The 27418-nt window shown below is 37.8% G+C and overlaps 5 protein-coding genes, 1 long non-coding RNA gene and 1 pseudogene across 6 annotated transcripts; 5 read left to right on the forward strand and 2 right to left on the reverse strand.

Moving 5' to 3' along the window:
• Positions 1-35: 35 nt before the first annotated feature.
• On the forward strand, positions 36-1900 carry LOC120008837. Its single transcript, XM_038859197.1, has 3 exons — positions 36-892; positions 1519-1605; positions 1678-1900. The coding sequence occupies exons 1-3, from the start codon at positions 36-38 to the stop codon at positions 1898-1900; spliced, it is 1167 nt and encodes a 388-aa protein (XP_038715125.1).
• A 2008-nt stretch (positions 1901-3908) lies between these two features.
• On the reverse strand, positions 3909-4651 carry LOC120008963. The gene is made up of 3 exons (XR_005470576.1): positions 4555-4651; positions 4283-4444; positions 3909-4007 (listed from the first exon to the last, which is right to left on the reverse strand). It is a non-coding gene; the product is annotated as an uncharacterized LOC120008963 (long non-coding RNA).
• A 948-nt stretch (positions 4652-5599) lies between these two features.
• Positions 5600-7854, reverse strand: LOC120008626. Its single transcript, XM_038859009.1, has 4 exons — positions 7504-7854; positions 7187-7289; positions 6203-6364; positions 5600-5955 (listed from the first exon to the last, which is right to left on the reverse strand). Exons 1-4 carry the CDS (start codon positions 7779-7781, stop codon positions 5788-5790), a joined length of 711 nt encoding a protein of 236 aa, XP_038714937.1. The 5' UTR covers positions 7782-7854; the 3' UTR covers positions 5600-5787.
• Positions 7855-8494: 640 nt separating this feature from the next.
• Positions 8495-12340, forward strand: LOC120008597 (pentatricopeptide repeat-containing protein At1g20230). The gene is made up of 2 exons (XM_038858973.1): positions 8495-11034; positions 11143-12340. Exon 1 carries the CDS (start codon positions 8530-8532, stop codon positions 10798-10800), a length of 2271 nt encoding a protein of 756 aa, XP_038714901.1. The 5' UTR covers positions 8495-8529; the 3' UTR covers positions 10801-11034; positions 11143-12340.
• Positions 12341-12523: 183 nt separating this feature from the next.
• Positions 12524-13350, forward strand: LOC120008598 (E3 ubiquitin-protein ligase ATL23). The gene has a single exon (XM_038858974.1). The coding sequence runs from the start codon at positions 12709-12711 to the stop codon at positions 13147-13149; it is 441 nt and encodes a 146-aa protein (XP_038714902.1). The 5' UTR covers positions 12524-12708; the 3' UTR covers positions 13150-13350.
• A 6267-nt stretch (positions 13351-19617) lies between these two features.
• Positions 19618-23466, forward strand: LOC120009042 (probable nucleoredoxin 2). The gene is made up of 3 exons (XM_038859485.1): positions 19618-19806; positions 21672-22169; positions 22601-23466. Exons 1-3 carry the CDS (start codon positions 19669-19671, stop codon positions 23225-23227), a joined length of 1263 nt encoding a protein of 420 aa, XP_038715413.1. The 5' UTR covers positions 19618-19668; the 3' UTR covers positions 23228-23466.
• LOC120008839 lies at positions 23396-25901 on the forward strand (annotated as a pseudogene).
• The last annotated feature ends 1517 nt before the right edge of the window (positions 25902-27418 follow it).

Here is a 27418-nt window from a genome sequence, read left to right on the forward strand (position 1 = left end):
TTTGGGCATTAAAAATTCCTCCGAAGGTTAAAAATATGGTTTGGAGGGCCTGTAACAATTGTATTCCTACTAAGGACCTGTTGCATTATCGTCGGATAGATATTGATCTTCAATGTCCAGTTTGTAATGGCGCAGCTGAATCGGTTACTCACGTTTTCATTCAATGCCCAATGGCAGCTGGTTGTTGGCGATCTTCTATTATTGGCTTGGGTGGAGATACGGCCTCTAATTTAGTTGATTGGATTTCAGGTGTGTTTCATAATTCTTTCCTAGACTTGGTGCACCTGGTATGCATGGTGTTGTGGGGTTTGTGGAGAAACAGAAATGAAATTGTATGGAATAATAAGAGACAAACAGTTTCCCAAGTGTTGAATTTAGCAAGCTCCTTCCTTTTCCAATGGCAATCTGCCCAAGTTCTTCCCAATGATGATCAGCTGCCACTGATGGATGAGGGGGTGGTTTGCTGGCAAAAACCAAGTGTTGGCTGGTTGAAGTGTAATGTGGACGGTGCTTTATTCCAGGCTCAAAATAAATTGGGGTTCGGTTGGGTGTTACGTGATGGTTTGGGTCAAATGCAGGCTGCTGGTAGTGGCGCTTTGAGAGGGTTTTTGGATGCTGGGTTGGCTGAAGCTTTAAGCTTTCGTGAGGCCCTTCGGTGGTTAAAAGATAATGTTATTTCCAATGTTATTATTGAGTCTGATGCGCTGATCATCGTGCAGGCTATGAAGTCTTCATGTTTGGATAGCTCTTACATTGATGTTATCATTGATGAATGCAAATCTCTTTTGAAGGAGATAAACAACTATAGGATTTGTTTCGTGCGGAGATCAGCGAACTCTGTGGCTCATTTACTAGCTAGAGCGGCAAGTTCATTGACTGGTGTCCATGTTTGGTGTAGAACACCACCTGATTTTATTTGTAATGCTCTTCTTCAGGATTTAAGTTAATGAAGTTCTTTGCTTTCAAAAAAAAAAAAAGAAAGTGTTAAAAGATATCTATTTGCATGAATACTCCTACAGGCCCATTAGAAGAAAGCTTCCTTGAACAAGAGATGATTGGGCTCAACCATTTCTTGTAGAGGAGTGGATCATTGAGCCCATTATTGAGGAAGCCCGTATAGTTTTGCAATCCATTCTCCAACGATTCGTATATCCGTTTCTAATGCCTGAGCCGATATATTTGCCAAATGGATCGGGTTAAGCATCTCCGGGATCCAATGATCAATCAATACCAGCCCTTTTATTTGGTTTTGGGCTTCCTTAGGCCAAATTCTTTTGTTATGTGTACGGTTGCCATAAGAAAGGCCCATTAAGCTAAAACTTTTGGTAAACTTTAGTCACACCCCTAAGTTTACTAAAGACACCCCTTGTTAAACGAACCCCTCAAAATCTTACATTTTTACAAATACACCCAAAGTATACTAAATCTGAGACATTTTCAAAGTACACCCCAAACATAAAAACAGGGGACAAACCGGCTCTCAATCTACCTAGTTGTTTTGCTTTGCTTTTATGTTAGCTGGAGCTTCTCATCAAATGTCTTTGCTTTGTTGACTGCATCTTTCCCTAAGATAAAACCATTAGCAAAGGCAGCAGGTGGCAGCTTGTATAAATCGTCATAGAATTAGAAGCGAAATGCGTAAATGGTGACTACTTACAGTGGGTGCTAAGGCAGCAGGTGGCACCTTGTATTCTTCAGCCAGAGTTATGGTGGTCGTCAAATGGAGAGAAAACAAGGGTTCTTTTCGGCACTTAAAGGGGAAGTGGTTTCGACGCACCAAACCTCTTGCCGTCACGTGCAGCGGTCGGAGCAGTTAATTGAGAGATCCAGAAACCTGAGGGCTGCAGAGGCTCGCCGCTGGAGGAGGGTCCGGACGGTAATGACCGCAGAGATTCAATGATAGAGGGTAGGTGGGGCCTTTGGATGAAGGAAAAGCTTTCGAAGACACCATCAGATGCTGGCTCAGCCTTCAAGCGGTCCGATTTGAGGTTGCTGCTTGGTGTCCTCAGTGCGCCGCTTGCACCTCTTCACATTTGCACCAGCGACCTTCTGCCTCATCTCAGCATCAAAGCACAGGTACAGAACTTGTAGAAGAACTCTGTTTTTCGAAGCATATGGGTATGGGCCATGGGGTGTTATGAACCGAATGTTAAAAGAATATACAGTCAACGCGAAGTCAACTTAAGTCGGGGTGTCTTCAATAAACTTAGGGGTGTGACTAAAGTTTACCAAAACTTTTGTGTACGGTTGCCATAAAAAAGGCCCATTAAGCTAAAACTTTTAGAGAAATTTTATCTACACACCACTAATTTACTATCTTTACACCACTCTTTACACATTATATGTTTACACCATAAATTTATAAGTCTACACACAAATTTGTGATGAAATTATCAAAATACCCTTGTGATCCTTTCACTCGACAAATTTCATGGCATAGGGGGGGGGGGCTGAAATACTTTTGTTGAAATGATTTGAAATTTTTTATATCTCAACCATTCATTTTATCTCTTGGTTCTCCAAGTGACATGTATTGTATGTACCTCTTATCTCTCCCTTTTCTCTACAACACATCAACAAAAAGTCATGTTTCTCTCTTCTCCTTCTCCTTCTTCTCTGCAACTACAAATCTCTAATACTCCATCAAAAACATTAGCATTTAGCACTCATCTCAATCTAAAAACAAATCTCCTTCTCTGCAAAAACAAAAGTAAATTCGAGATCTGGGTTTCTCTCCCATTCCAAATTTTCATTTAACAAAAACAAAATTGAGATTTGGGTTTCTCTCCCATTCCAAGACTTTCCTTTAACAAAAACAAAAACAAAAACAAATTTAGGTTTCTCTTGTTGAAGATAAAAAAGCAATTCGAGATCTAATTTTTCTTTGTCGATCTCTCTTGAAGCAATCTCTCTTAGACTTTGGTTTTTTGGTTTCTTTATTTCATCATATGAGTTTCTACGGGTGTCAATTCAAGACCCACTGTCTAGAATTTTTCCAGAAGAGAAATGTTGAAGTTCTACCTTCGAAGTTCGAACATTAAAACCTAGATGGATGAGTGGTAATAAATGTGGACCATTGATGAAATTAACAATTGAGATTAAAACAATGATAATAAAATGTGAACCACTAGAAAAAATGGAGAGTTGAGATCAAACCAATTTTAGGAATTCCACCTAAAAACAATTTTTAGGTTAAGGGTTAATATGTCATTTGAATACAAGGATATTTATGTAAATTATAAAAAATTAAAAAGTGACGTAAAGATAGTAGAATAGTGTTGTGTAGATAAAATTTCCCAAACTTTTATTTTTAATGAGGTTATCTAATCGCATACTTTTGACACCATCTCATTTTTTATGTTGTCTTAACTTTGATTGGTTAATCCGATCAATTCATCCATGGTCGGCCAGTACGATGATCCTAATTATGATTTTGCATTTATTTCATGTTTATCGTACCGGTCACTTTAAAACCCCGTAAATTTACTTGGATCAAGTGTGATTCTTGTTGTTTTGACCGTCTCTTTTGACATAATTGATTGTTCCATACATTGGGACCAATTTTATTTTATTTTTTATATATTGTTTTAATTTGATTATTTTTTTATTACAAGGGAAAAGGACGTGGATGTTCAAACTCGAGACATCTATGAGATACCACTCAAATAAGTGTCATATGAGAGTGTGGTTATCGTCTTAATTTGATTATTCCATAGCTAGTAGGGAAATAACAATATGAAAATCCAACTTTGGCACAAAACAAGATATTCTAAAGAAATGTTTTATTTTACGTTTAAAACGCAACAATATTCATTGGAAAACCAATTGCAGAGCTAAATCCTTAGTTATTTCATAAGAGAAACTGCATAGGCTTCTCATTTTGCATTTAGCAGGGGTTCAATGATGCTCTTCCATCCATCGAACGCTATGAGAGTGCCGGGATTAGGCAGTGGAAATCCATTGACGAAGTAAGTTGGTGTGCTATGCACTCCTCTTGTGATGCTATACTGCATAACCAAACACTCCAATGTTAAAAAAGAAAGAACATGTTCAGAGACGTTATACATAGTGGAATAGAAGAAGAACCACAACATTTGATGTCGTTTACCGATTTTCGTGTATACATCGGGTTTAAGGTTTAGGGTTTTAGAGTTTAGGGTTTAGTACTTATGTCCAAGAAAAATGTCTCGTTAAGTGAGAGAGACTTGTGTTTTTGATAAACGACATCGCTTGGGCAATGCCAAGCAATGTGGGATAATAAGTCGTAACAGGATGAGTTTACCTTGAAGGAAATCCTTGACTTGAGATCACTGTCTTTGTGGATAAAACCATCATCTAGAGCAGTATAGTAAGAATTCCCAAGCACTTCTGTTGTGAATGCGATGACTTCTTTAACAACAACATCTTTAGTCTTCAGTTGTGAATAGGCATTGTAAAACCTTTGCTGTGGTATAACCAAGAAATGATTTTAAACATCCAATGAAACTTAAGAAAATGAATGTAATTAACTGCACAAGAACAACTGCACAAGTCATTAATGTCGATAAACCTGACCTGATGCTTGAAGATTTGCGACAGCAAGAAGAATGTGGCAGTACTGCTCTGATTATTTACAATATGAAGAGCGCGAGCGAGAAGAAATGAATTGTGATAGTAACTGCAATTTAAAAAACCAATGAAAACCTCTAATGTCTTACAGAAAAGGTAGAAAATGTGATGAAAAATAGGACACAGAAAGTGTTACTAACGGTGTGGGAAGGAGGTGAACGACGAGTTGAACACGGTCTTTGTAGTGCTGGACGGCCTGTTTGAGAGGTACCCAAGCATCCTTGCTATCGATGCAGGCAGGATCCAGGAATGCTTCGATTAAGATAGCGTCGGAATGTAGTGAGCGATTAGCGTGATACACGAACCCATCTGCTTTTGCTGGGGGAAAAGATTGAGCTTGCACAGTCTGTTGACTCAGACAAAGAACAATGAAGAGGAGAAACAACATTGGAATTGTGTGTTCTGGTCTCTGCATGTTTTCAAGTTTCAGACACTCTTCCACTCTCTGATTCCTATGATTTGTGTGAATTGCACTAAGAATGTCTGTATTTATAACATCAATGAGCCCTCCTCACAGAATCTCCTGGCATCCATTTCATATAATAGTTTAGATTTTTCTCCAATTATAGAGATTCTCCAAAATCTGATATTTATTGGAGATACCAACTTTCATATTCTTCTAGACGGCGAGTTGGTATAATAATATCACCCAGTTCTATTTCATTGTGATCTTTAATAGATTGAACGTTGGGAGTGGTCTTGTAGCAGTAAGAAACTTGAGGAGAAGAATGCAGCTGCAGTGTGCAGAGGCTCCGCTGGGGTTGAATGGCGAGAGACGGTCATCTTACAGGGATATCCATCATGTTCCATGCTTTTAAAGACGAGTGAAAGCAGAAGTCAAGAAAAAAACTTCAATTCATTTAGGTAAATGGAGTTAAAATGATCATCACAGAGGACAATGAAACCATAATATATGGTTGGTTCATTACCAGAAATAGAATTTCTAGTCAATCGTCCATATTTTTTCCAGAAGAAAAAGAAGAACCACGTTACTCATTCAAAATTAACAAAGTTTTATTGAAATAAACGTTTGCAGCATAACTTCCCGTCTCATTATTTACATTCTTATTTCCCCAATATTAGTGTCTCTTTTGACCTTAGAGATTACATACTTGACTTAAAACACACATAATTTTGAACAGGGACCAGGACTTCCACAGACTTTAATGCTTCATTCTTTCATAAGAGCAAGTGCACATGCTCTTCTTTCTTGATATCTTTTGTGCCAATCAGGGGATCAATGAGCTTCCTCCATCCATTATATTCTACAGGACTGCCGATATCAGGCAGCGTAAATCCGTTAACAAAGAAAGTTGGTGTGCCGTAGACTCCTCTTGTGCAGCTATGCTGCAAGAGATAAGATATAATATTAAAAAGGGGGGAACAAAACAAGTTGCAGGTTTGTATTTTGCTTGGAAGCAAACAAAATCGACAGGGACTAAATGACTAGAAGTGATGTTGATGGATGACAACCTTCTATTTTATGTTTATAATTGGATTCTATTATTTCTTATATCAATCACAAACTTCTCTTTCTTTTGTTTTTATTCGAGAAGAATGTCAACCAAAGATACCGAAGTAAAGGTTGTCTTACCTTGAAGGAAACCCTAGTCTTAAGATCAGTCTGTCTGTCATTAAAACCAGATTCTAGCGCAGACCGAAAAGAGTTGCCAACCGCTTTTGATGCAAACTCCACAACTTCTTTCACTACAGCAACTCTAGACTTATTTAGTGTTTTGGCATTGTAAAACCTCTCCTGGTAAGATGGTATCCAGAAAGATTAAGTTTCCAAATAAAATCAAAAACAGATATAACAACACAAATAAAGCATCAACTGATAAAAATAAAACATAGTTGCAATTATCTATTAGATTTTATATAACATGGATTGTATATGATGATTATGTATGAAACATCTAGTCTTCCACTGAATTACACTCCATATCATAAGAGCACACAAAAAATTCAAGGCACAATACATCTCATAAGGAGTCAAGGACAACAATATTAGAACAAGCTCTCCAGAACCACAGTACAAGGTCCCATCTTCAAATGTAAGCATATGAAGTGTCTCGCTGGGAAAAAAAGAAACTAACTCAACCCAGAACTCATTGCATATTTAGCTGTTAATACAACACCAGTAAGTCACAAACAGAATTTCAACATCACTCTAGGCTTCAAAAATGGTTAACTACTGAAAACAGCATCATTAGTCAACGAAAATACCAGCCAAACCAATTTTCAGACTTCTCATTCATGCTACCACATTAATTGCCAACCTTCATTAAAACAAAAGAAGCCTTGTTGATTAATGGAAAAGTAACCGACCAAAACTCAACCTTTATAGGGGTAAACCATATTATTAGGCAATCAATTTCAAGCCCTTATAGAAGTCCTTCAACTGAAACCTCAAAAACTAGACTACCAAACTATGAAATTAAGAAGAAGAATTAGCCCACACAAGCACAAAGTTGAAGATATTCTACAATTTTCGTAACATTCCTTCCTGGTTATACTAAGTCTTCATTCTTATCACAGCATCGCATTCAGATAAGCGATTTATACTGGAAATACTAACCTGATCCTTGAAAAACTGCTCCAGCAATAGGAATGTAGAAGAAGTGTTCAAATTATTCACAATATGCAGAGCACGAGACGTAACAAACGCATTGTCGTGGTAACTGCAGGTTTCAGAATGAACTAAATCAAATCAAAGAAGAAAACAAAACTCAAACATACATATAATACTCTAGCTCAAAATCATCACAGAAACCACCATACAATCGACTGAATCGCGCTATAATTAAACTCGATTTCCCTTCCTTACCGTCTGTTTTCTCGGCGACCAAACAAAATAGACAGAATAAAAAAGAGCAAACAGAGAGAGATACTGACGGTAACGGAAGGAGGTGAACAACGAGCAGAACGCGATCACCGTAGTGCTGGACGGCTTCCTTGAGAGGCCCCCAAGCGTCTCTGCTATCGGGACAGACCGGGTCGAGGAACGCTTCGATCAAAATGGCGTCCCAGCTAAGCGAGTGATGTGGATTATACACGAACCCATCCGGTCTCGCAGGGGGAAGGGACTGAGCCTGCACAGCCCATCGGCTCGTGCAGAGAACACAGAAGAGTAGAAACGACAGCAAAATTGTGCGTATTAGTATCTTCGTCATCTCAAGCTCTGCGTTTCTCTCTGACTCAAGATCCCTTTTCACTTCGGATGATTGGCATTAAATATCTGTCCAGGTACATTCACCTTTGACTTTATTTGGAATTTAAGGTTGGCTTTTTTTTTCCCGGTTTTTTTTTTAATATGAATTTAACTCATTGTTGCCGGCGATTATTTGGATTGTAGGTCGGGTCTATTAAATAAATATATAATTTTTTTAAAAATTGATCGGTTCGATTATTGATTGGTTCAATTTTTATCAATAATTTTATATTGCTCTAAGATTTTTTCAGTCCTAACCTTTTATATGTCGTGAGTATATTTTTTTTATTGAATCTGAACCATTGTTTTTATTCCATAGTGAGAGCTAGTTTAGAAAGAATTGACTTTGATGGAGATTAATATTCTTCTGACCACACATTCTATATGTTGTGGGTATATTTTTTTAATGAATCTCAACCTTTGATTTTATTCCATTATGTGGGTTAGTTTAGAAAGAATTGTCTTTGATTCCATCGAGACTAATATTCTTTTTATCATGCATTGAGTTTTGATGCATTTTGTCCTATCCAACTTATTCTATCGACTCGAGTATAAATTCATATGCACCATATCACATGTACGGCTATACCCTTAACCAATAGGATAAATAATGTTTACTATAAAATTGAAAATGCAAAAAATGAAAGAAAAAATGAAAATGAGAAGGCTATAATTAAGCAATTTGGCGGCAACCCTTAACCAGAGAAGCTATGTCAAGGCAAGCTCTTCCTCTCTTCGAAAACTTGCATCGGTCTATCATCCCCTGCCTCGACTCATTAACATCTCCATTATCACACGCGAGACAAGCCCATGCCCATTTTATCAAAACCAGCATCTCCGGCGACTCATATCTCGCCACCAAGCTCCTCTCTCTTTACGCCAATCACAACTGCTTCTCCGATGCATGCCTCGTCTTCGATTCCGTCGCTGAACGCACGCTCTTCTCCTTCTCCGCCCTCATACAAGTGTTTACGAAATCCAATCATTTTAGCCTTGCTATTCGCGGGTTCACTCAAATGACATCTCACGGTCTCATGCCCGATGCCCTTGTTCTGCCAAGTGTTTTAAAGGCATGCTCTGGATTGAAGTTATTGAAAGTGGGTCAACAGGTTCATTGCTTCGCTTATGTATCAGGGTTTGAATCAGATTTAGTTCTTCAATCTTCTTTGGTGCATTCGTATTTAAAATGTGACCGAATTAAGGATGCTCGCAAACTATTTGATAGATTGCCCCAACCGGATGTAGTTACTTACAGTGCTTTGCTCTCAGGTTATGCGCGCCATGGACTAGTGGAAGAGGCAAAAGAGCTCTTTTCTGGAATTGAAAATCTGGGTGTAGAACCCAATTTGTTTTCTTGGAATGGTATGGTCACAGGGTTTAATCATAGTGGACACTACGAGGAGGCAGTTGCCGTTTTTAGGAATATGGTTTCAGAAGGATTTAAGCCTGATGATTGTAGTATCTCTGGTGCTCTATCTGCTGTGGGTAACATGGCGAATTTGGGTGTTGGGATACAAATTCATGCTCATGCGATCAAGCAAGGTCTAGAGCAGAGCAATTGCATCTTAAGTGCACTGATTGATATGTATGGTAAGGCTGGCCATGTGGTGGAAATGTCACGGGTGTTTGATGAGATGATCGATATGGACATAGTTGCTTGCAATGCTTTTATTACTGGGCTCTCGCGAAATGGTCATTATCATGATGCATTATCTGTATTTAAGCAAATTAAGTGCCAAGGGTTGGAACTTAATGTTACGTCTTGGACATCAATGATTGCAGGTTGTTCTCAGAATGGGAAAGATATTCAGGCATTGGATCTTTTCAGAGAGATGCAAATTGAGGGTGTGAAACCCAATTCTGTAACAATCCCTTGCTTGCTACCAGCTTGTGGAAATATTGCAGCTTTAAATCATGGGAAGGCAGCTCATTGCTTCTCTATTAGACGGGGATTCTCTAATGATATTTGTGTGAGCAGTGCATTAATTGATATGTATGCGAAGTGTGGGAGAATTCAGTTGTCTCGCCTTTGTTTTGAAAATATGCCTACCAGAAATTTGGCTTGCTGGAATGCAATAATGGGTGGATATGCAATGCATGGAAAGGCAAAGGAGGCTATGGAGACATTTGATATCATGCAAAGGAGCGGGCAGAAGCCCGATTTTATCAGCTTTACTTGTGTATTATCAGCCTGCTGCCAGGGTGGCCTAACAGATAAAGGTCGGTATTATTTTGATAGCATGTCCAGGGATCATGGTATTGAACCAAGGGTAGAGCACTATGCTTGTATGGTGAACCTTCTAAGTCGTGCTGGAAGGCTAGATGAGGCACATGCAATGATCAAGCAAATGCCAATAGAACCAGATGCTTGTGTTTGGGGTGCTTTGCTGAGTTCTTGTAAAATCCACAATAATGTTAATTTAGGTGCGGCTGCTGCAAAAGAACTCTTTGAGCTAGAACCTAACAATCCTGGAAACTATGTTCTTCTGTCAAATATTTATGCGTCTAAGACCATGTGGGCTGAAGTAGATGCATTGAGGGATACGATGAAGAGTATGGGTATGAAGAAAAACCCTGGATGCAGTTGGATCGAGCTCAAGAACAAGATGCACATGCTACTTGCTGGAGACAAATCACATCCACAGATGATGCAAATTGTTGAGAAGTTAGCTGAATTGAGCATGGAGATGAAAAGATCAGGTTACTTGCCTCATACTGACTTTGTGATGCAAGATGTGGAGGAGCAGGATAAGGAACAGATCCTTTGCGGGCACAGTGAGAAGTTGGCAGTAGTGCTTGGGCTCCTTAACACCGGTCCGGGGACTCCTCTTCAAGTAATTAAAAACATCAGAATCTGTGGTGATTGCCATTCTGTTATAAAGTTCATATCAAGCTTTGAAAGAAGAGAGATTTTTGTCAGAGACACAAATCGGTTTCATCATTTCAAGGAAGGGGTTTGTTCATGTGGGGATTATTGGTGACTTATGCATATGTCTAACTTGAAAGGGACCAGAGTATAATGAGAATGATACAACTTACTACCCTTCTTCGTTTAGGACAGAAGACCAAGAAAAATACTGTGTGAATTGTGATAATGCATTCATGATAAACCTGAAGGTCAGAGACCTGCGTTCTGAGTTTCTGAGCCAACATGGGGTATTCACAGTTTCTTTTGAACTTCATAGATTGAACTCACTCAATAGAATAAAATTTCTGTAAGTATATGGTGATTCTGCCCTAAAATTGTATGTGCAATCATGCACCAGTTCCTTCTTCTTTTTGGAGCTTTGCCCACCTCACCCTTTACATTCTTCATGCTGCAGGAAGAATGAGGACAGTTTACTTCTCTTCTGGAAAGCACTCCAGAGCTGGATCTATAATCTATATTGCTCCCTTCTACCTTCAAACTAAGCCCTCTCAGTGCCAGCTTGCTACAGCTCTTTGGTGACCCCTTTTGCCCTTTGAATTTTTTTTTGAAAGGTGATATGATCACCATATTTTTTAATAGTAATTTGTATGGAAACTAAAAAGAAAGAATGAGAGATTTTGAAGCTTTATTTGTATCCTTTCTCTCTTTCTTCAAGATTTTCAGGATGCTTTTACTCAATTCTGATTAAAAAAACGCATATCACAATGACGTGATTGCAAATTTGAAGTTCAGCTATGGTGAGTGTTAGAAAATCCAGTGAGTTTTGGCGCTTATATTATGTGGACTATCAACGATTTGCTGGTGGTGATGAGGCTGTGCTGAATATGACTGAAGATTTCTCCTGCAAATTATGGATGTTCCCGATCCTGTTCTTTTAGTATTTTTTTTTTCCTGATAAGCGATCTTGTCTTCCGCTCTAAGATAGAATAACTCTAAATCAAATGGGCGTCCCTGCCTTCATGTTGTTTCATGGTCACACAAGCCCTCGTTTCCTATGATAGGTAATCTTCCTGCATTACGTATTTTTTGCGCTTGAGAGTTTCTGTTCATGAGTAGTTTCTTGTTAAAATTTAGGTTACAGAAGAAACCTCTCTCTGGTATTAGAGCCATTAATGGACAATACCCCTTGCACTTCTGATTGTGAGTTTCTTGTTCTACTGAATTATATGTTCATGGGCTATATATCCTATTTTACAAACACCGATCTGGTCTTCTGTAACATCTTACAGAGCAATTACTAACTAGTGCAAACCTAATCTCTCCTTTCTTTATTGAACCAGTTGTAAGAACAGCATAGCCAGTATTTTTATCCTAATCACCAGGCCCAGTAATTTAGTTACAAGACAATTGGCGCACAATTTCTCTCCTGCAAGCATGTTTCTTCTTTTCTATGCATACATTTGATACAACTAGGTTTATGGAGAATTCTCTCTTCTAACACATTCCTGGGTTCTTTGTATTTTCTAGCGACATTCCTCTGCAGAAACATTTTTATAAGTAAATGTTGTCAACATAGAGAGATTTTGTACGCACAGACTCAAGTTTAGGCTTATATCGAATGTTTAGGTCAGACGATTCAAGTTTAGGCTCTTATCGAAGGTTTAAAGGCAAAATGAGTTGATGTAAAAACCCAACAATTACCAATTATTCCATTGTGGATTTGATTTAGTCACCACCAAATAAGAAAATTAAAAAAAAATAATGCACAAAGCAAATAAACCCTTATATATTCAACAAACCCCCTCCCCAATTAGTAGACACGAATATTCGAAGGAGAGTCTAGTGGCCAAAAGCCAGAGAACGAGATGTATGTGTCAGTTGTGCCGTTTCTCATCCTTCCTTGGCTGTCACGAAACGCGTCACCTCTCTGAACTACCCATCTTTCCTCTTCCCCCTCTAAATATAGCCGTTACCGATCACCACCACCGCCGCATCATTCCACAATTTCTCCTGACTCAACATGGTCTCTTCTCCATCGCCTTCACCTGCTTCAAGCGCCCCTACCAGTTCCGATCACGCGATGCTCGTCTCTGTTTTTTTGGCTCTGTTTCTCCCATGCGTAGGCATGAGCGCAGTGTTCCTCATATATCTTTTCGTCTTGTGGTTTTCAACAAGGAATCAGTCGGAATTTGCGAAGCCAGTGGCGGGGAAGGGGCTGTCGGAGTCGGAATTGGAGAAGGTTCCGAAGGTTACTGGGAAAGAACTGGTGATGGGGACGGAGTGCGCGGTGTGTTTGGATGAAATTGAGAGCGAACAACCGGCTAGGCTGCTTCCCGGTTGCAATCACGGATTTCATCTGCAGTGTGCGGATGCTTGGCTTTCGAGGAACTCTGTTTGCCCTGTTTGTAGAACTAAGCTTGACCCACAGTTCTTCGATGCTTCACAAGATAATCCTTGCTAGAGGCCATGTTTGGCTCTTCAGTTGCAGAATTCAAGATCATAAATTGTTTGTGAAAGCATTGTTGATTAGGGATTTTTAGAAACATAGTACATTGTACTACAGAGAATGTCTTGTTCTTGTTCATGTGTAAACGTTGATTATATTTTTATTTTTCTCTCTAATTTGTTCACAAAGTGGTCATCATCATTTGAGTTACTTGATTAATCTTGCATGTCAATGGCCTGAAAAAATGCAAAAATGATAAAGATCTATCCAAATTGCTAAATTGGACACACAAAATCCAATTGAATTCGTGAGTTTCACATGAAATTTTGTGCGTAGAATTAAACAAGTGGGATGAATTGAAAGCACAAAATTCAATCAAATTCGTGAATTTCACATAATTTATATGAAAGTCTGTGCATAAAATTAAACAATTGGGATAATTAGGATACTAACTATTTGAATCCCTATCGTTACCGAAAAAATGTAAACATCAAGCGAACAATATTGAACACGAAAATGTCCAAAAAAATCTACATGAACTTAGCGGTGATAATAAGTTAACAGTGTCAAGGTTCTTTTTGTCTGTTTGGTTCCCGAGAATATTACCTTTGGAGAATGAGCATCCGCCGCACGAGGCGGCGGGTGGGTGGTGTGAGTGGTTTGGCGGTGCATCGACTGACGAGAAAACTAGCGGTTGAGGTGGTGCACACTGATTTCAAGTTCTTTATGAGATTCGCACCTGAAAAAAGTTTAAGTTAATGACTTATTACCTGTTTTTTAATTTCTACCTTCCTAATCCTACCAGTTTTATTACCTTAATAAGGTCAGGTCATGCCCAATTGGGAAGGCCCCTCAATAACTATTCACTTTTATTGCATGTGAAAGCCTCAACAACTTTCAAACCAAACTCACTTTTCACTTTATATATGTTGTTCAATAGACAAATAATATTATTATAGTGTAATTATATGGGATTAACTTACTTTTTCTAAAATAACAATAATTGATAAAGTATAGTGACATCCACTAATGGATTCTTTTTTATGTTATCACAAGTTGCTTTCATTGTTATCACTAATCTCTTTGGGAGACCAACAATGATTCAATAGCGCAAGCGAAGAAGCGGTGCCATTGGCGGAGGAGAGTTGCAAACGGACGGCCGGTGTTGACATATATTTTATAATTTGAAAAAAAAAATGACTGATATTTTTGAACATGAACTAGAATTTCATAGATCATAAGATTATATTACTAAAATTGGATCTTTTTTTAAAAAAAATGAAAAAATATCAATAATTACGCAAGTGTAATTACATTTTCTCGCATATTAATGTTTAACACTTGTGGTAAATGAGTCGTTGATTGAACGATAATCACATTATATGTAAAAATTGACTCACCTATTAGGACGTGGATTCGAGTCTACTCCCTCTTCATACCCTGAATTTTAAAAAAAAATGTTTAACACTTATATTTTTTGAAACAAAAGTTTTTTTTCCCCAAATTGAAACAAAAACTTGTGTTGGTCCACCAACTCAATATTAATGACCGTTTCATATTTGTCAAGAAAGCAAAACAAAAACAGTAAACCGATAGAAATAGACGTACAGCTATAACCCATTTTCTTATTCAATTGTTCTCCAACGCACACGTGTAGCTTAATTTGGAAACCCAAAAAATTGACAGATCTCTCATGATTCTGGTGAAAGAAAGAAAATTCCAATCGGTCCAAATCCTTTGCTTATTTCAGTAGAATTGCCATATTATTCAGTCTCTAATTTCGTCATGGGTAATCGGATCTATTTTTGGAAATTATTGCAGTTAATTGACATTAATTGAATCCGTGCAGGTAGGTTGGGTGTTGCCATGAAAGTGATGGTCGCTCTGACTAATTAATTACTGTTGGCCTGATTATTGACGTGGCTTTTACTTTTTTTTGGCCAAACTTTTTCGTCAGTTTAGCGCCTGCATGCTATAAGACTACACAGTAGTACACACACATATATATACACACACCAACATTTTCAGCCTAAATGAATGAAATCCAGAGTTTTTGAGTTGGATGTTGTTGGAGTGTAAGAAAATGCGAGAAAGTGAGGGAAATCTTTGATGAAGATGACAAAATAGTAATGCTGACCTCGCGTCAAAGCTATTTAACAATTATACAAATGTTATCACAATTGGACCGCACATCAACCCGAGACTAGGACAATAGTTTTTGAAGGTTGCAAAAATTATAATGCTAAGTGTGAATTATAATGCTAAGTGTGAATGAATATAAGATATCATGCCTAGTCAATATGACAGATGACATGGAAAGAGGGAAAAAAGGAAAGGAGAATGGTAAGAACCGCATGGATCCCAACGATTATGTAATCCTAACAACCAACAGCCATGCATGATCTGAGGAAGCAAGTAACTGAACTCAACCCAATGCATGAGGAGTTAAACTAAAAACTTATCACAAAAACTTCGACAATCTCAACGATAGATTGAATCAACATCTTATCTTAACATAACAACCGGGATATGATGATCCCAACAAACGACCTAGGGCTTCTATTACAAACAACATCAATTTGAGATGAGGTATGCATTCTGAATTGCAACATTAGATACTTGGATTGATTATTGAGAAGGACACTAAGTTGAGTGTTGGAGTGTCTCGAACCATGAAGGGCCACTCTCGCTTTATTCTTGCGAATTGAAGATCCGTTGTTTATGTCACAACTTGAATCCAACTGCTGATGCGTGAGTCGTGCAGAATTTTGCATACAAACTAAGCAAATGACAACCGAAACACACAAACTAACAACTTATAATGCTTAAAAGAAAAATCTAACAACTTATAATGCTGACTTGGCATGATTAGACTAACCATCTGACCATCAGACAGACAATAAACAAAGACGGCCCACGGAATATGGATCACTATTAACAAGCTGGTTTTGAAACTGGAAATTATATAATCGAGTTCTGGGCCCTGGTCCACTATAAGCGTATAATCAGGCCAGCCTAATTTGGTGGGAAGGCCTATCGATTCCAAAAGGCTCTCATCATTTTACACTGGCTCCTTTGTCATTAAATCAGACTAGAGCTTGACGAGGCCCACTACGAACTTTCGCTTGTGGACCAGGCCGAAATCTCTGTAGATGAGACAAATTTTGCAAGCCCATTTTTGTTAAACAAATGGGCTCGAAAGTGAATAATCTTGTGACGTTTGGTTAATTGGGTATTGGTGTTTACAGATTCATTAAACCGTAAAACGCACCTTGTTTAAATAAAATTAAGAGTTAAAACAAAACTAAATCATTCGATTCACAACCGAACCACTAATTTGAGTGGCAAGGATGGTGTGTATCACTTTGATGACTAGAATTCGAATATCCTCTCCCCCATTTCAAAAAAAAAAAAAACATCCGATTCAACGCGACCGAAATACCATAAATTGCAGGCAATTTCGAGAACGAAACAATGGGTGCATTTGGACAAAAAAAGTGTTTAGCCAAACAATGTATTATGATATCACTGCACCGTGGGCAATTCCAAGAACAAAACAATGGGTGCATTTAGACAAAAAAAAAGTGTTTGGCTTAATGGTGTGTTACGATATCACTGCACTGTGGTGAATTCGAAACTAGAACTATTTATAAAGCTGTTTCCATTCCTGAGGCAATGCAGTTAATCGTAACTCATCTTACTTCACTATAATTTCGTGACTCACATAATCTTGTTACATGAGGTCAAAACATAACATACTTCCAAACGGATGGACTCGAAAAGATGTGGGGACCCACAAATTTGTCACCAGATCTGAATTTTCCTCCTACGTGTCACATCTGATTAATTCCGATCAACACAGTATTTTCATTCCACATGTAGCAATCCAGACCATTATTATCATTGATTATTAGAGACCTTGACTTGGCACCCGACCCTTTCCAAGTCTTCTGGTATCTAAATGCAGTACTGTCCACGTGTTGATGTTCTAGATGGGCACAGAGGCCTTTATAGCTGGCAAGCAGGTTGCGAACTCCCATCAACAAGAGACATACTTCCTCTTTTGGTGCTTTTCGCTGTTCTACGCGAAATCTGTTGGGCACGTGGCGTTATTGTGGGGCCCTGTCCTAGATTGGAATAATTGAAGTCTATGGTATTAAGCAAGCCAACAACCTTTATGCCACCAGCACTCGACACGTATCGTTGTAATTGTGATCTCAACGTTCACGTTCGCGATTTAATTTCTCCACCATTTATGATAGTGATTTCAACTATTGATATTTCAGTTACTCAACTCTTAAGTCGTACGTATATAATTTTATGGACATTATGTGTGAGAGTAGAAATATCAAATTGTTATGATCTTTATCATATATGAAACGACGTCATTGATGTAGAGCCACAAACAAGAGCATTACAAAACTGATAAACATCTTGGTTGTTTGACATCTTAGTTATTCTAACTGTTGAGTTTGACATACCATATTCAAATAAATTTGTGGACTCTATATGTTATTCATAATGTACATGAAATTTTATGCATACAACTCAGTAGCTAAGATAACTTAGATATCAATTATCATAATCCCCATCATTAATGAGAAACTTAATTATTGTGTTGCCTTGGTCGCACTAGATCTGAGTGTCAAACTTACAATTACTTTATTATTCACGAACCATCACATGTCATCAAACCGAATGGTATGTTGAGTATGGAGCGAATTTATGCTATTTTTACGTTGAAATAGTACAAGTCTGGCTTTATCGTCTGGAAGAATGTTTGAGGTGTCTGGACGACTCAAGTACTCAAAGTACACAGCCTGTCAAATTGCTCTTACTGGAGAGCCTTTGGTGGAAAACAGATAGATAGTCCTTACTGGCTCCCCTTACTGGACAACCTTCTTTGAAGAAGCCTGAATCCATTTTTAGAAACATATAATTAAATAGATATTCTTTTATGATTTGTAATTGATTCTAATTGTTTTATTCCTCAAAAAAAAAAGAGGGTGTGGTCTGACCTTATGAGAAGGAGTTTTTTGGTGATTGTACTATTGATTCATAATCTAGTGAAGCCTAACAACAAAGTGGAGTAGCATGTTAGATTGAATTGATTGAGTGAACCACTATAAACTACTGTGTCTTTTTTTCTCTTTATTCTTGTTTGATTGTGTGATTGTGATTTGAGTTTCTGAGATGATGTGTCATTGATTTTGATTATTATTCATACTAAATTTAATCTGAAAGGGGGGGTTAAAACTCCCAACATGATACATTAGCTTCTAATGGTCCTCATAAAATGATAGTCACCGTTAGGCGAAATACCGACAGGCGAAAATATTTCTTGAAATAAATTTACAATATCATAATGTTGATGGTCGTAGCACCTGCACGTGGACCCTATTTCGGCCAATCAGTAACAATCCCATTTAAATGTGTAACCTGCGTGTGACTTTAGTTTTTTCTCCCATGGATAGATTACGAGACCCGCCACTGACAAGGTTAATGATTTCATTAAGAATTTGAAACGATTAAGGTTTCTGAATGAACACTTTAATGAAAAAAATAAAATATACTTTTGACAAACAGATACACTGTGAGATTATAGAGTTCTCTTGTCAAAACGTGAACCGTTGGATCAAAAAGCAAGCTGTGTATGTAGATGTGGGCCTATGCACGGAAGAGCCTCATATTTTCGGGTGCCCGGGACCTGCTGTAATTTTATTACAGCAGGTCCCGCTGTAATACCCTTTATGGGTAGTAAAAAATTTTATTTTTATTTTTAAAAATCATAAATATATAGTATTTTTCACAACGAATCTAACGGTATATTTTTTGTTTAAAACAAAAATCAAATGCATCGTGATCAAAAACATCAAATATTTTGAGTTTATATCCGATGGTCTAGAATTGTCGTGTCTTTTTCATGTTGAATTTGATTTTTGTTTCTAACAAAAAATATTTCGTTGTATTCGTTGCGATGAACACTACATATTTATAATTTTTAAAAATAAAAATAAAAATTTTTAATGTTAAAAACTGGTATTACCGTGGGACCTGCTGTAATAAAATTACAGCAGGTCCCGGGCTTCCCATATTTTCCGGGAAAAAGGTGTTCTAGGGAAAAGCGAAAAACATGAAATGCCGGGGACAGGTGTCCATTTGGGTTGGTATGCCTTTCAGAACATCAATTCCAAGTCTTTTATGATAACACGGACCTCATAATAAACTACATCACAATGTCAAACCTCTTTTCATCATACCATACACGTGTCAATAACAATTCCTTTTGCTGACTTGGAGTTATGGTCAATAAAAGGGGAGAATCTGATTGGGTCGAGCATTATGTGTGATAGAGGTCAGAAGCAGGATGGAATTTCTGTTGAGTGCTACGTGTGAGTATGTTGAGGAATGATGTGGAATGGAATAAGGTTCTATAAAAGGAATTAATATATACAGTGCTTGGAAGGATTACAGTGGCTGGTATTCTCATTCATCTCGAGAGATAGAGAGAGAGAGGGGGAGAGAGAGGGAGATATGGTTTTGGAGAAAGAGAGGAACCTGCAGACTACTCAAGCTTTAACAAACGGTGATTCTGCAGTGAAAGAGACTAGGTTTTCATCTCTTTTTGTCTCTGGAGATCGAGATTATCTCCTCTCACCAGATGGTTCCCAGGTTCTCTCTCTCCCTCCCTCTCTCTCTCTCTCTCTCTCTCTATATATATATATATATATATACACACAAATATACATATACATGTGTGTGTCTGTGTGTTTTTGTAGTGAATTGGGTTTGTTTGATAGCCTTCAAGCTGGAAACTTGGGTACTATAATATGCAGTGCTTTTGTCGTATATTTTTATTATAGTTTTCAGTCTTCTTTTTTTTTTTGTTTGTTTCATAATTAGGGGATTAGATGGATAATTAATTTTGAATCTTAATTTGATTTGGTCTGCAAGAAGAAATTAAAAAGCAATATATGTAAAAATTTATTTTTTTCTGCAAATATTATTTGGCTGCTACTTTGTGTTCATTGATCTGCAAATTTATAACTTAAAAACAAAAGTAGAAAAAGAAAACAAACAACTGGAGATTTAATGCTTGTGCTCTATTTATTTTTTAACATAAAACCCTAGATGAAAATTGGTCTAAATGATGCATATAAGAATTTTCTCTGTGCACAGTTTATGCTGTTTATGATCTGCTTAGATTTTTCTAAACCGAGCTTGGATTCGATTTAAGGATGCAATGACTAGTTGAATATTGCCACCTCATCATACATATATATATATATATATGATTGTATGCAAATGAAAACAAATGTTGAATAATTCCAATATCCAAATCTCTCCCTCCTTTTCTTTATAAGCCAGATTAATAACCAACTTCGCTATTCACTCTCTCAAACTAAAGATATTATGAGAGTGGGGACAATATTATTTTTTGAAATAAAATAGTACAGAAAAAGTAAAAATGCTCGTAAAGGTACCCCAGAATAACCACATCATGATCAACTTATACTGACATACGGCGTACCCGTTAAAGCAATTTATTTTTTCTTTTATTTTAATTTTTTCATTATTGTTTAGGGTTTCAAACGGCAAATAACTTTTCAGAAATGACACTTAGCTCTGCATTGTACATATCATCTGTGCTCAACTTTATTTGAGTCCTAGGTTCATGCCAGAGATTGTTCTCGAATAGTTTGATGCAGCTTTTCATGACCGAACATGATACTCTCAGATGAAACCTAGAACATTAATGTAATATAGATATATAACATTATGTAATAATATGCTCTTACTATATATATTGTCTGCAATTCGACAAAAGTGATTGTATATAAATGTTAACAAGTCCCAATCAACATGGGCTCCAACACTTCAGTTTTGTCCGTGACCAACAAAGCTGAGAGGACATGTGTCATGATCTCACCATTTTTTTGGCACAAAGTACTAGACGCGTGTCCTAATATCCATCGTTGTAGTTAGTCTTGTTGGTATGATTATGGGGTTTAGGAGCCACTGCAATTTTAATCAGAGATGTCTTGTTTGTCAATCAGTTCGGGGTCTGCACAATTTTTTAAATATGATAAATAGATTGACTTAACGTCTGTTATTAAAATTACAATAACTTCTTTTGTCGTCTGATGGTTATGGTAGCTGCTTTTATTACCTTTTTTTTTTCCTGAGAGCTATTCGTTTTCACTGCTTACTTTGTGGAATACTTGAATTCCAGTCTGAACCTCTTTTGGGGGAATGGAGTCTTAGCTGTCATTACAGTTTCTATGCGGGGTGTTTTTTCACCAAGTTAAAGGTGGCCACACAGTCATACATTATGGGAAATACTGTGAAAATGTGGAAAGAAATGCCTTATCTATCTCGTTCGTTCTTTTGATTTTTGGTCCCCCTTCTGCGTATCTACATTATCCTCCATTACCCAACAATTAATTCATTCAATATATATATATATATTGTATGTATCATTTGGCAATATACCATTCTTTAAAATTAAACTATTGGCTTTCATTTTATTTTTGCAGGCGAGGGTTTCTGATCTTGAAGGGAAGGTGATAGGTCTATATTTCTCAGCGAATTGGTACCCACCATGCAGAAACTTCAACGAATTCCTAATTCATTTCTATGAACAACTAAACCAAGTTCATGGATCCAATTTTGACATTATCTTTGTCTCATGCGACGAAGATTTGGATGCGTTCAATGAGTACCGTTCGACCATGCCATGGCTTGCTGTTCCTTTTTCGGATTTGGAGAACAAAAAAGCCTTGACTAGAAAATTTGAAGTGGAAGACATTCCTTGCTTGGTAATGTTGCAGCCTAATGATGATAAAGATGAAGCCACATTGAGAGATGGTGTTGAACTCGTGCACCGATATGGGGTTGATGCATTTCCTTTTACTAGGCAAAGGTTGCAAGAGTTGCATATGGAAGAGATTGAGAAGCATGAGAGGCAGAATTTGATGAATTTGCTAACGAATCATGATAGAGATTATGTTTTGGGTCATCCTGGACATACACAGGTTAGTCCTTAATTACTCTTTATATATACTACCATTAGGCATGTACATCGGGTTGTGAAACCCGGACCCCCGGTCTTAAATTAGTTTTATTGGTCCAAGTCTTAGGTACCGTTTATGCCATTTTCGGGTTACTTGGTGGCTTGGAACCCGGTGGTCTTGGGTATCGATAGCTTGGTAACCTGGAAGCCCGGAACCCAGTTATGCAGTAACCCTTAATAGGGTTATTGGCTATGTGGTTAAAATCTTATAAAACACCATGTCGGCCCGACCTAAACCGATAGCTTGGAACTCGGCCCAGTGTACATTTCTAACTGTCATACAAGTTTGTCATTTGGACTTCTAATATGAGTGTAAACTTGGGTTGTCAAGTCCGCATGCTTAGAAGTGTCACAACTTTAATCTCTATACATGTACAATTGTTGTGTGTGCAGGTGCCTATTTCTTCATTGGTAGGAAAAACAATCGGACTTTATTTCTCTGCGGAATGGTGTCTTCCATGTGTGAAATTCACTCCAAAGTTGATCTCAATTTACAACAACATCAAGCAAATCCTTGTAGACAAGCAGTTCGAGGACTTCAATATAGTCTTTGTATCAAACGATCGCGACCAAACAGCCTTCAATTCCTACTTCAGCTCCATGCCATGGCTTGCATTACCTTTCGGAGACCAAACTCTCAAACACCTCACAAAGTACTTCGACGTTCGAGGAATTCCTACTTTGGTCATATTAGGACCAGATGGAAAGACTCTAACCAAACTTGGGAGAAACCTCATTAATTTGTACCAGGAAAATGCATATCCGTTCACCGAAGCCAAGGTGGAGATTCTGGAGAGAGAGATGGAGGAGGAAGCGAAGAACCTGTCGAGATCAGAGTTTCATGAAGGGCATCGCCACGAGCTTAATTTGGTAGGAGAGGGCACTGGAGGAGGACCATTTATATGTTGTGATTGTGAAGAACAAGGGTCTGGTTGGGCTTATCAGTGTCTCGAGTGTGGCTATGAGATTCACCCAAAGTGTGTGCGGGTCGCAGCCCCTGGGTTTGTGTTGGGTCGGTGACTGGGCTGCTTCTATGTTTGGGCTTTGATTGTAATGTTGTTTATGGTTTGAATGAGGTATTTATGTGCCTTTATTGTTTGCTAACTTGGGTTTTGAAAAGACTGGATGAGTTAATGTAATATACTAATATCTTGGTAGTTAATTAAGCTATGACTGCACATTTTTAAAATGGGTCAGAGAAGTGGAGTATTATGTTAAATATTAATTTCTTCTGAATTAAACTTGTGGGCGTTCTTGTAGTATTATGTTTAATATTAGTTTCTTCTGAATTAAACTTGTCGACATTCTTTTATCCCTGAATACATTCAAATAGACTATACACTTTTGCTTGAGTGATTTGTGATTGCTTTTGTTGTGAGCTTCCAACAAAATAGGGGTGTTCAAATCTTGATTAGGGTGGTAGATGCAGCCATATTCAACTATGGAGCGGAGTTTATTTGTTATTATGGAGCGGAGTTCATGTGTTCATTATTGGGCTTTCTCAAAACCCGTTTTAATTTCAAAAAGATGAAATTTCAACCTTAGGAGTTGTTTTCTAATAGGAAGATCAAACACAGTTCGCTTTATGAGTTAACTGCAACTTCTTTGTCTTGAAGACATTGAAGCATACATCACAAGCGTGTTTCTTATCGGCATGTGCTCTATTATTGTGCCTCTCAAATGCTAAGCTTGATCTGAATCCCTTTTCACAGTTGATACACTCATAGGCATCGACACCATTATCATTGATATGGTGGTTGTGGAGCAGTCTTTCGTCTCGAAAGATGTTCATGCAAACTCTACATGTGTGCTTCAATGAATATTAATTAACGTGGATATATCAATAAGTGTGAACATATTAGCTGCCATTACAGTCTCTATGTGTGATTTTTTTTCACTAAGTAAAAAGGTGGCCACATATATTCATACATTATGGGAAATACTGTGAAAATGTGGAAAGAAATGCCTTATCTATCTCGTTTGTTCTTTTGATTTTTGGTCCCCCTTACATTATCCTCCATTACTCAACAATTAATTCATTCAATATATATGTGTGCATATATATATATATATATATATTGTGTGTATCATTTGGCAATGTACCATTCTTTAAAATTAAACTATTGGCTTTCATTTTATTTTAGTAGGCGAGGGTTTTTGATCTTGAAGGGAAGGTGATAGGTTTATATTTCTCAACGAATTGGTACCCATCATGCAGAAACTTCAACGAAGTCCTAATTCATTTCTATGAACAACTAAACCAAGATCATGGACCCAATTTTGACATTATCTTTGTCTCATGTGACGAAGATTTGGATGTGTTCGATGAGTACTGTTCGACCATGCCATGGCTTGCTGTCCTTTTTCGGATTTGGAGAACAAGAAAGCCTTGACTAGAAAATTTGAAGTGGAAGGCATTCCTTGCTTGGTAATGTTGCAGCCTAATGATGATAAAGATGAAGCATTTCCTTTTACTAGGCAAAGGTTGTAGGAGTTGCATATGGAAGAGATTGAGAAGCATGAGAGGCAGAATTTGATGAATTTGCTAACGAATCAGATTATGTTTTGGGTCATCCTGGACATACACAGGTTAGTCCTTAATTACTCTCTATATGTACTACCATTAGGCATGTAAATCGGGTTGTGAAACCCGGACCCCTGATATGAAATTAGCTTTATTGGTCCAGGTCTTAGGTACCATTTATGCCATTTTCGGGTTATCAGGTTACTTGGTGGCTCGGAACCCGGTGGTTTTGGGTACCGATAGCCTGGTAACTTGGTAGCCCGGAACCCAGTTTTGCAATAACCCTTAATAGGGTTATTGGTTAGGTGGTTAAAATCTTAAAAAACACCATGTTGGCCCGACCTAAACTGATAGCTCGGAACTCGGCCCGGTGTACATTTCTAACTGTCATACAAGTTTGTCATTTGGACATCCAATATGAGTGTAAACTTGGGTTATCAAGTTCACGTGCTTAGAAGTGTCATAACTTTAATCTCTATTAATGTACAATTGTTGTATGCGCAGGTGTCTATTTCTTCATTGGTAGGAAAAACAATCGGACTCTATTTCTCTGCGGAATGGTGTCTTCCATGTGTGAAATTCACTCCAAAGTTGATCTCAATTTACAACAAGATCAAGCAAATCCTTGTAGACAAGCAGTTTTAGGACTTCAATATAGTCTTTGTATCAAACGATCGCGACCAAACAACTTTCAATTCCTACTTCAGCTCCATGCCATGGCTTGCATTGCCTTTCAGGGACCAAACTCTCAAACACCTCACAAAGTACTTCGACGTTCGAGGAATTCCTACTTTGGTCCTATTAGGACCAGATGGTAAGACTCTAACCAAACATGGGAGAAACCTCATTAATTTGAACCAAGAAAACGCGTATCCGTTCACCGAAGCCAAGGTGGAGATGCTGGAGAGAGAGATGGAGGAGGAAGCGAAGAACCTGTCGAGATCAGAGTTCCATGAAGGGCATCGCCATGAGCTTAATTTGGTACGAGAGGGCACTGGAGGAGACCCATTTATATGTTGTGATTGTGAAGAACAAGGGTCTGGTTGGGCTTATCAGTGTCTTGAGTGTGGCTATGAGATTCACCCAAAGTGTGTGCGGGGTCTGTGTTGGGCCGATGATTGGGCTGCTTCTATGTTTGGGCTTTTGATTGTAATGTTGTTTATGGTTTGAATTAGGTAGTTATAGGCCTTATTGTTTGCTAACTTGGGATTTGAAAAGATTGGGTGAATTAATGTGCTATACTAATATCTTGTAGTTAAGCTATGGCTGCACCCTTTTAAAATGGGCCAGAGAAGTGTAGCATTATGTTAAATATTAATTTCTTCTGAATTAAACTTGTGGGCATTCTTTTATCCTTGAATACATTCAAATAGACTCTACACTTTTGCTTCAGTGATTTGTGATTGCTTTTATTATGAGCTTCCAACAAGATAGGGGTGTTCAAATCTTGATTAGGGTGGTAGATGCAGCCATATTCAACTATGGAGCGGAGTTCATTTGTTATTATGGAGCAGAGTTCATGTGTTCATTATTGAACTTGGTCCACTTGAAGTTTTGACTATATAGTGGGTTGAACATCTGCATCAGTGGTTAGGTTTCTCAAAACCCATTTTAATTCTTTTGTTGTTTTTCCACATGGGCTCCAAGGTTGTGACTTTGAAATGCCAACTTTAACTTCAATTCCCCAGAACATTTGACACATATAAACTTGTTTTCCTCCATAGTTATCAAGACTGTGGTGGGTGAGCATCCTTTTATCCCTGAATACATTCAAACAGACTCTACACTTTTGCTGCAACGATTTGTAACTGCTTTTGTTGTGAGCTTCCAACAAGATAGGGGTGTTTAAAGCTTGATTAGAGTAGTTGATGCAACCATATTCAACTATGAAGCGGAGTTCATTTGTTATTATGGGGTTTGTTATTATGGGGAGGAGTTCATGTCTTCATTATTATACTTGGCCCACCTGAAGTTTTGACTATAAGTGGGCTGAACATCCGCATCAGTGGTTGGGCTTTCTCAAAACCCATTTTAATTTTAAAAAAAATGAAATTTCAACCTTGGAGTCGTTTTCTAATAGTAAGCTCAAACACAGTTCGCTTCATGAGTTAACTTCAACTTCTTGGTCTTCAAGACATTGAAGCATATATCACAAGCGTGTTTCTTTTCGACATTGAAGACATTGAAGCATACATTACAAGCGTGTTTCTTATCGGCATGTGCTCTATTATTGTGCCTCTCAAATGCTAAGCTTTACCTAAATCCCTTTTCGAGTTGATACACTCATAGGCATCAGCATCGTGATCATCGATATTGTGGTTACGGAGCAGTCTTTTGTCTTGAAAGATGTTCAAGCAAACTTTACATATGTGTTTCAATGAATATTAATTAACGTGGATATCACTAAGTGTGAATTTATTGGATACGAGAATTATAAAGATTCCAGCAGTTGGTATGCCTGTTATCCTAACCGTTGAGTTGGACACGCAGAATTCAAGGAAATTTTTGAACTCCACATGTCTCACATGATGCATATGAAATCTTTCATGTGTGTACAACTCAGCAATATCAACTGTTAGGATCGTTATCATAATTATTGGATATATAGATACATAGAGAGAGCGACGGAGTTTCTACACTCATGCAAAAACAGAGAGGTATTTTCTTTCTTGCTCCGCCCTTGCTTG

This window comes from Tripterygium wilfordii, chromosome 11, assembly GCF_013401445.1.
Source record: "Tripterygium wilfordii isolate XIE 37 chromosome 11, ASM1340144v1, whole genome shotgun sequence".
Lineage (NCBI taxonomy): Eukaryota > Viridiplantae > Streptophyta > Magnoliopsida > Celastrales > Celastraceae > Tripterygium > Tripterygium wilfordii.

What these genes read in the sequence shown, in the direction of transcription:
- LOC120008837 (XM_038859197.1), top strand. Translation starts at nt 36, where the DNA reads ATGGTTTGGAGGGCCTGTAACAATTGTATTCCTACTAAGGACCTGTTG. An exon ending in TTGACTGGTGTCCATGTTTG is followed by an intron (nt 893 to 1,518) that starts GTGTAGAACACC and finishes CTTTTATGTTAG; the next exon opens with CTGGAGCTTCTCATCAAATG. An exon ending in AAGGCAGCAGGTGGCAGCTT is followed by an intron (nt 1,606 to 1,677) that starts GTATAAATCGTC and finishes CTAAGGCAGCAG; the next exon opens with GTGGCACCTTGTATTCTTCA.
- LOC120008626 (XM_038859009.1), bottom strand. Translation starts at nt 7,781, where the DNA reads ATGACGAAGATACTAATACGCACAATTTTGCTGTCGTTTCTACTCTTC. An exon ending in AGCAGTTTTTCAAGGATCAG is followed by an intron (nt 6,365 to 7,186) that starts GTTAGTATTTCC and finishes CCATCTTACCAG; the next exon opens with GAGAGGTTTTACAATGCCAA. An exon ending in AGACTAGGGTTTCCTTCAAG is followed by an intron (nt 5,956 to 6,202) that starts GTAAGACAACCT and finishes TATCTCTTGCAG; the next exon opens with CATAGCTGCACAAGAGGAGT.
- LOC120008597 (XM_038858973.1), top strand. Translation starts at nt 8,530, where the DNA reads ATGTCAAGGCAAGCTCTTCCTCTCTTCGAAAACTTGCATCGGTCTATC.
- LOC120008598 (XM_038858974.1), top strand. Translation starts at nt 12,709, where the DNA reads ATGGTCTCTTCTCCATCGCCTTCACCTGCTTCAAGCGCCCCTACCAGT.
- LOC120009042 (XM_038859485.1), top strand. Translation starts at nt 19,669, where the DNA reads ATGGTTTTGGAGAAAGAGAGGAACCTGCAGACTACTCAAGCTTTAACA. An exon ending in TCTCACCAGATGGTTCCCAG is followed by an intron (nt 19,807 to 21,671) that starts GTTCTCTCTCTC and finishes TTATTTTTGCAG; the next exon opens with GCGAGGGTTTCTGATCTTGA. An exon ending in GTCATCCTGGACATACACAG is followed by an intron (nt 22,170 to 22,600) that starts GTTAGTCCTTAA and finishes TTGTGTGTGCAG; the next exon opens with GTGCCTATTTCTTCATTGGT.